The sequence below is a fragment of the Martes martes genome (genome assembly GCF_963455335.1).
Source record: "Martes martes genome assembly, chromosome: 1".
NCBI classification, from domain to species: domain Eukaryota; kingdom Metazoa; phylum Chordata; class Mammalia; order Carnivora; family Mustelidae; genus Martes; species Martes martes.
The window spans coordinates 204,350,651-204,364,776 of NC_137888.1; the positions used below are offsets into that span (position 1 = coordinate 204,350,651).

The 14,126-nt window shown below is 53.5% G+C and overlaps 1 protein-coding gene across 6 annotated transcripts in view; it reads left to right on the forward strand.

Moving 5' to 3' along the window:
• EPS15L1 (epidermal growth factor receptor pathway substrate 15 like 1) overlaps positions 1-14,126 on the forward strand; it is a 94,835-nt gene that overhangs the window by 30,698 nt on the left and 50,011 nt on the right. For all 6 annotated transcript variants that reach the window (XM_080802501.1, XM_080802504.1, XM_080802502.1 and 3 more), the window contains exons 8-10: positions 3,021-3,080; positions 6,431-6,664; positions 11,575-11,732. In XM_080802501.1, the coding sequence (XP_080658627.1) occupies positions 3,021-3,080; positions 6,431-6,664; positions 11,575-11,732 (452 nt within the window). The remainder of the gene's footprint in view (positions 1-3,020; positions 3,081-6,430; positions 6,665-11,574; positions 11,733-14,126) is intronic.

Here is a 14,126-nt window from a genome sequence, read left to right on the forward strand (position 1 = left end):
AGGTTTGCATCATGGCCCCATGGGTTTGCTCTGTGCACAGAGCTCAGTTCCACAAGGCTGTCCGTACTGAGTTCCCTGCTCCATACCGAGAAGGGATGGATGTTGTCATCTGTCCGGACTGGATCACGGCAGGCACAGACCCAGAGCAGGGGACTGAGCATAGTCCCTCATGCCCCAGGCAACACCTGTGGGTCTAGGTCATGACATTGAGTAAAACTTTTTGGGAAAGATGCAAATTCCTGTCCCTTGGATTCACCTAATAAGGTTTCCGTTTGAGTATGACTTTTGTGGATACTAGCCCATTTGATAGGACCCAGGTAGAGCCCATCTTAATACTTTGTTTTTGAAAGAAGGCCACTAAGAAAGGGGAATCTTTCAAACTGCTTTGTTCCCTCTTGGCTGTGGCGTGGTGTAGGCGGAGCTCTGTGATGGGGACCGAGCATCTTTACAAGGCATGAGTTTTAACTGCAGCAGGATGGGGCCACCCTGTCCTGCCCATTGTGTGCATTTACTTGGCAGTCCTTGCAGACTCCCTGACACCTGGATATAACCCTGATCTGGAGCCAGATCACGAGCGCAACAGAGACTGGCAGAGGTGGAGTGGGCTTCATTAGAAAGGGAGTGTGGCTGGGAAGGGCGCATTCTGTAGATCTGCCCGGGCTCCAGGTCTTGTGGCACACGGGTCACTTCTGCGCTCTCCTTCCTTCCTTCCTTTTCCACACACATCAGCCTTATGTGCACCCATTCCAGCATGTACACATGCACCCATCCGTGCGCTTCGCCATATCTGCGCACACATGCGTTCATAACCATGCACCCGTCCATCCGCGCAGCTGTCCGTCCCTGATGTGCGCATCAGTGCGCTCATGCGCCCATGCCTCTGTGCTTGCGCTTGTCCATCTGTGCTTCACGCACCAGCCATCCATTCAGTCGTTCAGGAAGTTTGGAGTCTGCTCGGGGCCAGGCCTTGTGCTGAGCACCACGAGGATGGGGATGAAATTAGAGTTAGGAGGTCAAAGAAATAAATAATGGTTAAGATGGTTGTATTTATTTATCGAGGGCTTACTATATGCCAAGCCCCATCACAGCACTTTGCACGAATGAAGTTCCTTCAGGACTTGCAACCGCTTTGTTGTGGACGGCGTCCCTTCTGTGTTCTGAATGAGGAAAAAGGGGCCTTCAGAGTGGCCACTAAGCCTCTCAGGGTCTCATGGTGAGGGGAATGAGAACTTAGGTGGTTCCCAGAGCCCTCACTTTTCCCTGGTGACCCCCTGCTGCCCATTGCCTCCCTGATAATTGTGATTCTGCCCGGTAAGGGCAGTGGCAGAGGGGAGGTGCCTGACCTGCCAGAGCAGAAGGGTAGAGGGCAGGCAGGGAAGGCTTCCTAGGGTAGCCACTTCAGGACTGTGTCCTCCAGAGTAAAGAGATGGTGGCTAACGATGACATGAGAAGGCCAGACGCATGACAGCATGAGCAGAGGCTACTGGGGAGGGCCGGTAATCTTACCAGGTCCTTCCTCCCCCAGGGATGTTGAGCAGCATCTAGAGACAGTTCTGGTTGTCCCACCTGGGCTGGATGTTGTTGGCATTGGGTGGAGGCTGGGGACGCTGCTCAACACCACGCGGTGCCCAGGTCAGCCCCACCACAGGGTGATGCGGTCCCGAATGTCAGCGGTGCTGAGGTAGAGAGGCCCTGGGCAGGGAGAGGCTTGGAGCCAGGAAGTCTTGTTCTAGTCCTAGTTCCCCGAGCAAGTACCATAGCTTTGGAAAAGTTACTCTTTTTTTTCCTTTAAGATTTTATTTATTTATTTAACAGAGAGAGAGAGATCACAGGTAGAGACGCAGGCAGAGGGTGGGGGGAAGTAGGCTCCCCACTGAGCAGAGAGCCCGATGCGGGGCTCGATCCCAGGACCCTGAGATCGTGACCTGAGCTGAAGGCAGAGGCTTAACCCACTGAGCCACCCAGGCACTCCTGGAAAAATTATTCTTTGTGAACTTCTTCCTAAAGCGAAACTGGATGCATAAAGCACTCAGCCTGATGCAGAATGCCTCCGCAAGGGCATCTCTGGGCTTGAAGGGACTGTCAACATCTTGGGCTCCCTAGAGATCAAGGTGGGGTTCCTGGAAGCTGGGCTGCAGTGCAGGGACCTGTGTAGGGCACGGGGGTCCATGTGCCAGTCTAGGGGACAGACACAGACTGCATTCTAGAACAGTCCTGATGGTAACCCTGGGGAAAGAATTAGAGGCAAAGAGGCCAGCTGGAGGCTGTGGCCTTTGTGGAGTACCAGAGAGGCCCAAGTCAAGGACAGCAGCAGGGCTGGGGAGAAGGACCTGCACATGAGAGATGTCCCTGGGCTGATGTCGCTCACGATTGACCAAGAGGGGACCAGCACATGAAGCACCACGTTTGGATGCCAAAGTGTCTGCTTACCTCTGGGCACTGGCACCGTGCCCAGCGTTGTCCGAGTCAGGCAGGCCTGCTGGTTCGGGGTGGGGCTGACTTGGGTCGGGAAGCTAGTGCTTTGATTGTGCTTTAGAAAAATCGGGCACCTGGCCTTTGACCCAGTATAGGAGTCTGTACCTGTCTGCCTCATCTTCAGGGTGCTAGGTGGGCCAAGCATACTTGGAAACACCTGCCTCCACATCCACCAGTAGTGAACGCATGCCCACGGCCCTGTGCAGAGTGAATGGCGGTGGGGGGGGCTTGTGTTCGGAGCCACACCTGTGCCAGAACCAAAACACATTTTCTATCTGAGAATTCCTTGTAAGGTGATAAAAAACCAAGGTGGACAGGGTTATAATTATGATCATTTGTTAGAGAAAGCAAACATGATATAATAAAAAGGATCTTGGAATTGATGATACTGCATCAGCTGATGGCTTTTCAGAGAACCCGCCGACTGGTTCTTGACTGCATTGTGATTGCCTTGTCTCAACTCTGCTCTGCACCGGGCGCTCAGAATCGAAGTTCTGGCAGGTGTGCTTCCTTCCCCAGTAAGCCTTGCTCTCTTTCCCTTGCAGGTCTGGGACCTCAGTGACATCGACAAGGATGGGCACCTGGACAGAGATGAGTTTGCTGTGGTAGGCCCCTGCTGTGACTCTCTTTTTCCCACTCTGCCGAGGAAGGAAATGTTTCTCGAGTCATGGGTTTTTTTTTTTTCCCCTCTGATTTTTAAAAAGTGTTTATTTTGATGTACTTTGGATTTAAAGAAAAAGTGACAGTAATACAGAGAGTTCTTCTGAGTACCCTTTGGTCACATTCCCCAGTGATTTTTTTTCCCCACATTGCTTTATCCTCCTCTTCCCTCTCTCCCTCTCTCCCTCTCTCACTGTACGCATGTATGTATACACACACCTAAAACTTTCCTTCGAGCCATTTTGGAGTCAGTTGAAGACATCATACCCTTTTGTCCCAGAATACTTGTGTATATTTCCCCAAACCAGGGACTTAACATACCCCGTATCCAATTCAAAATGAGAAAATTAACATTGACAGTGACTGGTTTATCAAAGTGTCTGTTATGTGTCTTATCGTATAGCATGGTTAATCTGTCATTATGTATTACCTAAGGATATCATGCAGACCTTGCCATTTGTCCCCAAACATCCTTTGCAGCAAAGAAGTCCCAGCCTCCTGTGTTACATTACTCAGCTCTATCGTGTCCTCTGATCTGGAGCGACTCCGTGTGTCTCTGTGTCTTGTGGACATTTTAAAGAGTGCCGGTCAGCAGTCTGTAGAGTGTCCTTCAGCCTGGGGATATTGGCTGTTTCCTCATGATGATCCAGGTCGTGCACTCGCATGGTGATCCCACCGAGGTGATGCTTGTCTTTCTCAGAGTCCACCATCGATGGGACCTGTGATTCCTTACTCCACGTTGTCTACACAGTGTCAGCCTTGACTGCCTTTGGTGGAGTCTGCAGGTTTCTCCCTGCAGAGTTACTCTCTTCCTGTGTGCTCAGTCTCTTGTGGGAGACACATGGGGATGGACCACCCCATTACTCTTCCACCTCTACCCGTTGGTTCTCGCATCATCCCAGGAGTCTTGCCTGATTGACAGGTGTGATGGTTGTCAGATGAGTTTCTCATCCTGGCACTTGCGCATTTTCTGCTTATCCTACTATAAGGAGTTTGTATCAGTGGACTCGGGACTGCATCCTCTGTTCTACGGTTTATAATCATTTAGTGGTGTGACTTATCTTGCCCATTTGAAGCTCCTCCCCACTGGCTCCTTTGTCCTATGGGCACATCCCATCATTGTCTGAGCACTTTCTTCCTTTTGGCATGGTGGGATGCTCCTGGCTCCTCCTGTGTATTTCCTGTCCCAGCCCTGTACCTCCAGGGAGCCCCAGTTCCATGTATTGGAGAGTAGTGTTAGAAACCACGATGTAGGCTCTGGGGTGCTCAGTGCCCTTGGGGTGCCACTGCTTTCAGGACCTCTTAGTAGGTAGAGCTGGAAGTAGGTGTGTATAGACGCGCCCAACAGGTGCCCTGAGGCTCCACCATCTGTTTTCAGGTCTGCTTATGTCCGGGCGCTGGCACCCCTGCCCTCTTCTCCTTTTGATAGCAATGATGTGTCTGTGTTGATCAGGGCTCTCCTGTCCTATAGGCTGCCTTTCCACGAAGCTGCTCCCTCCACAGCCCTGTAGCTCCCCACCTTCCTCTTCAGCTGCCCAGCGGTCAGGCTCACGTCCTCGCATGCCAGCTCTCCTCACCCTGGGCCTGTGTCATTCTGTCTCTCCTCTCATTCCTCCCTTTCCTCCACCTCATATCTTGGACCTTTCCTGTTCATGGGACTTATTCACTCACTTGTTTCCTTAAATCTCAAACAAAGTAGAACAAAGTAGCTTCTTGTAGTTAAGGGCAGTGTGGTTTTTTGTTTTTAAAGATTTATTTATTTATTAGAGCATAAGCAAGTGAGCACAAGCAGGGGGAAGGACAGAGGGAGACAGAGAGAGAGAATTGCAGGCAGACTGCACACTAAACCTGGAGTCCAACACAGGGCTCTGTCTCACGACCCTGAGATCACAACCTGGGCCAAAATCAGGAGTTGGGCACTTAAGCCACCGAGCCATCCCAGGAGTTCCTATTATTATTATTTTTTTTATTGTGGCAAAATAAATAGAACATAAAATTTTACTGTCATAGTCCTTTTCAAGTGTGTGGTTCAGTGGCATTAATACTTCCATGTGGCTGTGCAGCTGTTACCACCTTCCATCTCCAGGACCCTTCATCTTGCAAAACTGAAACTCTGTCCCCATTGAACACTAGCTTCCCCGTCCCCCAGTCCCTGATTTCCTCTGATCACACTGTCATCGAACTGCTCATGATTCCCAGGAATGGGATGTCTGGCTCAGAGTGAACCCGGGCCTGTGCCCCTCTCTTCATGGCCTCAGGAGCCCTGAGTTTCCATTCTTGTTATGTTTTTATCATTTCCCATCATTTCAGCTGAGATGTATAGTGTTCTATAAATGGGTCTTAAAATTGTAGCATTTGGGTTTCTTTTAATCGCTTGCTGGGTTTAACATTCTGTAGTAGTTTTAAGTGATGGTAAATTTTATGTATGTCAGTGATCTGGTCTATATTCAAATAGCAACTTAAGGAATATTTTTAAGTGGGAGGTTATGATTTTGGTTTGATTTTTGTTACCTTTTTTTTTTTGAGAGAGAGGTAGGGGAGAGGGGCAGAAGGAAGAGAGAAAGAGAGAATCTTAAGCAGGCTCCATGCCCAGTGTGGACATGACCTCATCCGAAATCAAAGAGTCAGAGGCTGAACCGACTCAGCCACCCAGGGACCCCTGGTTCTGTTACGCTTTAAAACAGACTTAAATCTATGTATTAGACAAAGTTTCTTTTCTTTGCCCACCTGAAACAGGAAGTACAGGTGCTCGCAGTGTGTCTTTAGACTTCCAAATTCCAGTATTTGGGGACTCCTCAGCCCTGGAGCTGTGTGGTGAAGGGACATGTGCAGAGTCTGGCGTGATTGAATTCCTTTCGGGCTCATGTTGGTCTTACGTGATTAAACACATCTTGGAAAAATGATGCATTGGAAGAGAACGCATCAGGAAAGGTTTATTTTACTATTATTATTTTTAAAGATTTTCTTTATTTATTTGACAGAGAGAGAGAGATCACAAGTAGGCAGAGAGGCAGGCAGAGAGAGAGGGGGATGCCGGCTCCCTGCTGAGCAGAGAGCCCGATGCAGGGCTTGATCCCAGGACCCCAAGATCATGACCTGAGCTGAAGGCAGAGGCTTAACCCACTGAGCCATCCAGGCGCCCCAGGAAAGGTTTATTTTTTACTCTGTTCAGTTTGGAAGTGACCTCAAAAAGAGCAGTCCTTGTCACTTCACTGCAGTCCCAGAAAGAGATGCGCGTTCCCCACCCATGGCCTGTGCCTCGCCACCTGAACGGAATCCTCTTTTGCATCCACAGGCAATGCACTTGGTGTACCGAGCCCTCGAGAAGGAGCCTGTGCCCTCTGTCCTGCCCCCATCCCTCATCCCACCTTCCAAGAGGAAGAAGACAGTCTTCCCAGGTGCTGTGCCTGTCCTGCCCGCCAGCCCCCCGCCGAAAGACAGCCTCCGCTCCACACCTTCCCACGGCAGCGTCAGTAGCCTGAACAGCACGGGAAGCTTGTCTCCCAAGCACAGCATCAAGCAAACACAGGTACGGTGCCCTCTGTGTGTGGCCCCTTCTCAGAGCCGCCTTTTGCCCCTGTAGAGTCCCAGCCAGATGCTCCTGGGGAGCAAGTAATTTGGGACCCCAGAAAGGTAACATTGATGATTACAGTTTTTGTTTTTTATTATTTATTTTTTAAAATATATTTTTAAAAAGATTTTATTTGTCAGAGAGAGAGAGAGCGCGCGCACACACAGCCAGGGGAGTGGCAGGCAGAAGGAGAAGCAGGCTCCCCACTGATCGAGTATCCTGACGTGGGCCTCAGTCCCCCGCCCCGGGATCATGACCTGAGCTGAAGGCAGATGCTTAACTGACTGAGCCACCCAGGTGCCCCATGATTATGTTTTTCAGAACAGTATTTATGGTCAGGATCTTACTCTGAGTGTAGTGGAATACCATAGACTAGGTGACTGACAAACATTTATTTCTCACAGAAAATCCGGATGTTGGGAAGTCCAAGATAAGGCACTGGCAGATTCCGTGTCTGATGAGAGCCTGATTCCGGGCTCACAGATGGTTTTCTTGCCATGTCCTCACGTGGTGCAGAGAAGGGAGCTCTCTGGGGTCCTTTCTGTGAGGGCAGTGATCTCATTCATGGAGCTCCGCCCTCATGACTGATCACCTGCCAGAGGCCCCGCTTCCCAACACCATCATATCAGGGTTAGGGTTTTAACATATGAACTCTGGGGTGGGTGGGGGCACAATCATCAAGTCCGTAGCCACAGGGATTCGGAGTTAGATTTCTCATTCATTTGCACACAAATACCACCATTCCTCAGACACACTCCGCTTGCTCCCACCTCTGGGCTCTGTCCTCTCGCCTCCGTCCCTCCTGCCTCAGGAAGCGCCTCTGCTGGGCAGGCGCAGTCCCAGATCGTACCCCAGCACTTTGTTTCATGAGGCCTCTGCTCGTGTGGGGCACCTTACTAGGGGGCTGGGGCGTGACAGCAGCCAGCATGCCCTGGGCTCTGTCCACCCTGCGTTCTAGGTTCCTCCTGCCTGGCCTGTTACGCAGTTAGTTCTGTGTCATCTGACTCTTCCTCCCATGTCCCTCCCCCTTAGCTTCTGAGAGCGGAGTTAGTTCGTGCTTCTGCTCTCAGTGTCACAGCAATCCCAGGTGCTCTGGTGCTCGGTAAACACGCTGAGTGTCACGTGAGTGAGGGAGGCGTCCGTCTTGTGTTTGGAAGACAGCGTGGGGCTCTGACTCCCAGCGGGCAGTGTCTTATGTATCAGAAAGACATTTCTTGTTCTGGCAAATGTAGCACGCCATAAAGGGCTCTTTTATAAAAAGGCACCTTTGAGATGATCTAAAACATGCAAGAATGTGACATCCTGAGTTCCATGCTGAGTCAGGCTTTGCATCCTGCCTCATTTGTGGCATGAGGGGGAAAGCAGTGCAGGTGACATGAAGAGGGCCAGCCCGGACTGCCATGTGGGTTCAGATATGAACCATAAGAGTAGAAATGGGAAGCCATCTTGTGTTGGTCTCGGCCTGTCAGTAAGTGACAGAGGCTGCTAGGAGTGGCTGTGGCGCTCACTTAGGCCCCTATGACTTGTGGTGGGCCCCCGCCTGCACTTCCCCAACCCAAGCAAATGTCTTTGTGGTTCTTGTTCCGATTGCAAAATGCACCTCATTAGCAACCAGGAGGAAAATTCGAAAAACCAAGGTTGATGACTCACAGGTCCTGCAGAAAGTGCGTTACACCCAGGGCCTCCCCACCAGCAAGGCCAGGGCTAGAGAGATAGCAAGCTTGGGCATGGGGCTCTGGCTTTTTGAGGTTGAGGATGGGAGCCTAGGGTTTCTCGGGTTCACTCTTTGCTGGTGAGTTTAAAACGTTAAGAGTTAAAACGTTAAGAATGGGAAGGGAAAAGTGGGATCACTTAGACGGCCAGCTGTCTAGGCCACCCTGGCTTTCCCAGAGGACTGTCATGTGCCAGCCGGGGTGGCTCTTTCTCTAATTGTGTGGCTGGCAGTGTGTTCATCTGAAATGGATTTTTTTGAAATGGGTGCCTCAGCAACCAAAAGCTTAATGGTGGGCACTTAAATTACAATCAGAAAACGAATTGTCAGGCACTTAACGCTCCAGAAATACATGATCAGATGGTGATATCCTCCTGCATGTGACGTAGTTGTAAAGTTAAGCATTCCACTTGGTGTTGGCAGGGAGGGGAGCTCATTTTCCAGGAGCTTGTGGCACCATAGAGTGAGAGTCCCCCCACCAGAGGGTCGAGGTGGTTTGGTCAGGGGGACAATACAGCCCCCGTCACTGCCCCAGCCACTGGGAGAGGCACAGGCGACAGGGCTTCTCCTCCGGTGGGTGGGTGTCTCTTAACAAGCCCCGCGTCCAGGTGGCCCAGTCTGGGCATCTCCAGCAGCTCAGCAGCCCACCAACCGTGCCCGCACTTCCTGGGGATGCCGCCGTGGCCGTGGGACTGGCCTCTGCCCTCGGGGAGATAGACAGTAAGCGTATCAGTGAACTAAGGACAATCAGATAGCTATGAGAAGCAGAACAGCCTGGCCCGGGAGTTGTGGGGTGAGGAGGCGGGGGTGCTCCTGCAGATGGGGGTCAGCTGGAAGGTCACTAAGGAACCGATACCTGGGCCGATGCCTGAATGACAAAAAGCCATCGGGGGACTAGCCCGCGCCAAGGCTCCTTCGTGGGAACCTCTAGAAACAGGAAGGAGGGTGGGATGGAGTCTTAGAGGGGTGGATTTGGGTAACGAGGGAGACCTGCCTCTAAGTTACCAAGGCTGGTAACTTAGATGGCATGAGCTGTTTTCCAGGACCACCAGCACCTGCGTCTGCAAAATTCTTGTTGAGCGTTCTTACTACGTAATGTAGGTTAGGTTAGTGGTGACAGGTTTTACTGACAAAGAAGCAAGTGGGGCCAAGGCTGCTGACAGGTACAGGCCAACCAGCCTTGTAATTCCTGTTTGGTGATCTGGTGGCTCTCGCCAGACCCTGGGAGCACGCTGCTGATTGCAACTAAACCTGTTTTACCAGGGACCTCTATCTGGGTCAGGGTGGGAAGAAGCGGGTGCGCTCCCTTCCCCAAGGATGAGGACAGCTGGTGGAGTTACATGAGAACAAGCAGTTCTGGGGACCCACAGTCACCAAGCTGTCCCCTCCCCTACTTCTCTCCCCATCAGCTTGGGGCCACCAGGTCCTGTCTTCACAGCTGGCCGTGGGGCACAGCTCCTGCCAGCCACCAGGCCCTGTTGTCATTTATTGGTGGCCTGTGGCTGCTAAGCCAGCCTTAAAGCCAGCCCTTTCTGGGAGACCCAGCTCCAAGGAGAAGGCTGTCCCACGTGGGATTTGTAGTGAAGTAGGCTTCAGAGTGTCACTGCCGACCTCCTGTGAGACCCCAGAAATCAGGCAGTGAGCTCATTCCATGTGCATGTTGAATGTTAGGATTTTTGCCATCCCAGGGTTGTAATCTCTTAGGACTTGTGGAGCACAGAAACCGTTGTCTCCCTCAGCTTAGCTTGTCTTCTCTGCTGTTACTTCCTCCTTGGGTTTCTTGGCATCTGGGGCTTAGCTTACCCCAACCACTGAGCTTAGAGACAGCCGGCCTCTTTGTTAGAGGTCCTTCACATGTCTCCGTGACCACTCTGAGATAGCTTACTAGATCACAGAATGAGACAAGTGAAGTACAGGTCTTTCTCCTTATCTAAATTCCTGCTCCCTGAGCCCTTGCTATTTGAATTTGGTCCATAGGTTCTGATAACTCCTTGCTGGATTAACTCATTCTCCCCCTCCAGAATCCTGGAACTGAAATGATCTGGGTAACGTGGTATCCCTTGCTTCCCACCCTTGCTGGAGTCCCAGTGCTCACGCTGGATTTGGGTAACGAGGGAGACCTGTTCAGAAAGAGCAGATGAGGAAAAACTGTCTAGAAAAAGGGGCAGAGGCGCCAGGGAACTTGGTTCCATAAGTATGCCTAAGGTCAGAGGTGACATGTCCAGAATTAGCAGCTGAAGGGGCCCCGATGCCCCTGAATTAGGAGGTGCATGGGCCCTGGTGGGCCCTCGGTGGTGTTTGCCCCTTCATGTAGACCTGAGCAGGCCATGGGAGGGATCACACATGCAGCAGGTGGCCAAGCCGTGGTTGCTGAAGTGGCCCTATGTGGGGTTCACAGATCTGTTTAGCTCCATGTGCTGGGGCGGTGCCCTCAAGGGTGGGGGGCCCTTGCGGGTGGCAGGCATGCTCATCTGGGGCGCAGGCTCCCCCACCAGCACCAGAGGGCCCTGGCCACCTGTCCATCCAGCAGACACCGTTTTCACGTCCGCCTCATTAACTCCCTGTCAGTGTCGGGTATGTGCTGACACCCCATGGGGACACTGCTGTGTCACGGGGAATGGAGTCAGGGACAAGGACAGAATACAGGATCCTGAGCGGTGGGCACTTGAACTCCTCTGGCAGCTGCAGAGCAGTGTTTGCAGACAAAAGACAAGAGGACCAGGAGGGCTGGCTCGGGCACGGGGCTGGTTGGTTCTCAGGAGACCGTCCTTCTGATGTTGGCTGTCAGGAGGGTCTCCCCGGCACGCTTGGACCCCCGCCTGGAAGGAGGTCAGCGGCTTCCCTCCGAGCCCCTTCAGACCTGCTGGGGCTTTGTCTCCCTCTGAATACAAGGGGCAGGGGGTGCCACGATGGCCTGGGAGAGGCACACTGTGGCCACTGGAGGAAGCTAACTGAGTGCTGTCCACTGCTCTCAGCCTCAGTTTCCGCACTCACAGAATGGGGCTCCTGTCTGCCCTCTGGGTTCGTGGAGTCATGCTACCCACGTGCGCAGAGAAGTGCTTTACTAGTCCTCTCGGGAGGAGCACATGGAGGAGCCTTACAAGCTTTGTGTGTGGTGGTGAGAAGCTAGGGACCAACCATTTTCAACCTCTTTCAGCCCACGGTGAGCTGGGTGGTGCCGGTTGCAGATAAGATGCGATTTGACGAGATATTCCTGAAGACCGACCTGGACTTGGATGGCTATGTGAGCGGCCAGGAGGTGAAGGAGATCTTCATGCACTCTGGCCTCACCCAGAACCTTCTAGCACACATATGGTAAGGACGGGTAGGTGGCATCTGCTCATCCGGGTCTCCTGTGTGGAGGTCCTGGCTGTGGGCAACTCCGCGGGGCCCCGAGGGAGCGAGGCTTATGCCGAAGGAAGGGCGGGTGGCCGGCAGGGCGTGGTGGTTGAGGCATCTGTCCAGCCCCGCAGTAGGCCTCTGCACCTGCCGGGGTGGATGGGGGCTGAGTGAGAAAAGAGCGCCAAGGTCCTTTCCCCCGTGCCTTGGGCATGGCAGCCCACTCTCTGCCCGTGTGGTCCATCTGGACAGCTCTGGGGTGATGTGCTTGAGTGGCTGGGGCGAGTTCTTGCTGGTGGTTTTGCTGGTTCTAGCAGGAGGCTCAGCCTTGCCCACAGCCAGCTGGGGTGCAGATGTTTGGCCCTGCCCCTGGGAGGGGAGGGCAGCTTGGGGAGAGCCACCCTGGGCATTGGGGGCTGCGGCTGCCTCCCCAGGGACGCCTGTGAAGGTCAGTGACCCAGCTCCCATCAGGAGAGTGAGTGGTCAGCAAGACCCCAGTCTGCACCTCAGGGCCAGCCAAGGAGCCGGCCTCAACCCTCCTTCCTTCCTGCAGGGCGGACCAGGGCAATGGCAAGCGCCGGGGTGGGTCCCTTTGCAGCTGACCAGTGGTGAAAGTCACTTTCTAACTTTGTCCTCAGGCCTTAGGGCCTCACTTGGGAGTCACAAGGAGAGAATTTCCATATAATTCTGGAGAGGTGAACCCCTCCAAAGAAGAACAGTGAAATTTAGCGCATTACTGAGTAGCTTGGGGAAGTAACTGTCCTTGGTAGTAATTCGTAGATGTCCACGTTGTGAGGGGTGGCCCCAACCTGAGAAAGCAGGCTGTCCCTTCCGAAGGAGTGTGTGACAGACACCCAGAGTCAGTCACCAGATAGCCGGGGGAGGCCAGCTGCTTCCGACAGGTCAGGGCCAGTCATCCTCTGCCCCTTCGGCCCTGGTGCCTGCTTTTCGAGGCCGAGGAAATGCAGTGTCCCCTTTGTCACCTTGAAGTGTGTGTGTGTGTGTGTGTGATTCAAAGGTTGCAAGCCACACCCTGATCACAGCGTGGGGACGGTCCCTCAACCTGCCAGTGGCGCAGCGAGGGGGAGGGGACAGGGAAGTCGCCAGCATGCTTGGGTTAAAAGAAAGAACGCAGAAAGCGTTGCGTGTGAGGGAAAAGGCAGGGTGAACACGCTCTAGAACAGTACCATGATGGCCTGGGTTTGTCTGCAGGTGGCGGGGGGGCAGGGGACATCCCTGAGGCTGGATAACACGCCTGCCCGGAGGCTGGCAGGGAGGCCTCGTGCGCGTGGACCCAGAGCCAGACCGCGAGCATGTGCTGCCTGTGGGTGGAGGCTGGTCGAGCACCCCACATGTGGGCCTTGGAGCCCGCGCTCCGTCAGAGACGGGGAGTGGCAGAGGGCCTGAGGGAAGAGGCCTTGCGCCCGGGAGCTGCTGTGGGCTGGGTGTGTGGCAGGACCGGCCCTGGCAGGCAGAATCCGCACACCTCATCACTCAAACTGCAACAAGAATAAAGATATTTTATATTAGCCTTTATCAGCGACATTCAGTGGGGTCTCTGTGCCCCCCATTGCCCTGGTCACTGGCTGTTTGGGCCTGACTCGGTTCACTGTTCCCGGCTCCCTGCTACGAGTTAGAGAGTGGTGACCTTGCAGTCACTGTGCACAGTGGGAAGTGAGGCCACCTGTGGAGTGGCCGGGGTGAGACATCGCTGATGTGGAGGCCTCGTCTGGCTGTGTGAGGCTTTCCTCCCCATACCAGGCAGCTCCATGGTTACTGGGGTGGCTGCAGAGCTGCTCCCCCAGGCTCTGCAGGAGCTCCGTGTGCCACTGCCTTACGTGCTGCCTTGTCCGTCAGCCGGGATGACAGGAGGCCACATGAGCAGGCACCCCTTGGCAGTGAGGCACTGTTCTATGTAGCACGGTCAGGCGTGGCTTTCTGGGCCCCATTGCCTCAGGCCGACAACCCACAATGCTGCCACTGTCATCCCCGTTGAAAGCCAGCAGCTCATGCTGCTCAGATAACCCAGGCTGGCTAAAGACCCGAGGGGGCAGGCTCAGGCCCTGCTTCACAGCCCCCAGAACGGCTGCTTTGTCCTGGACTGTCGCAGTGCCCCACACACATGCCATCAAGAGCCGGTGGCATTTCTGGGAATTGCTGCTGAGGTCTTCCCAAAGGCCTGCCACCTCGGCCTGTGGGGTGGGGTTTGGTGGTTCTCCAGCCAGGTGAGGCCCCCCCACTTCCTGTCCTGACGATGCCCTCTTTTTTTTTTTTTTTAAAGATTTTTATTTATTAGAGACAGGGAGTGAGAGAACACGAGTGGGGTGAGGGACCGAGGGAAGCAGACTCCCACTGAGCAGGGAGCCCGAT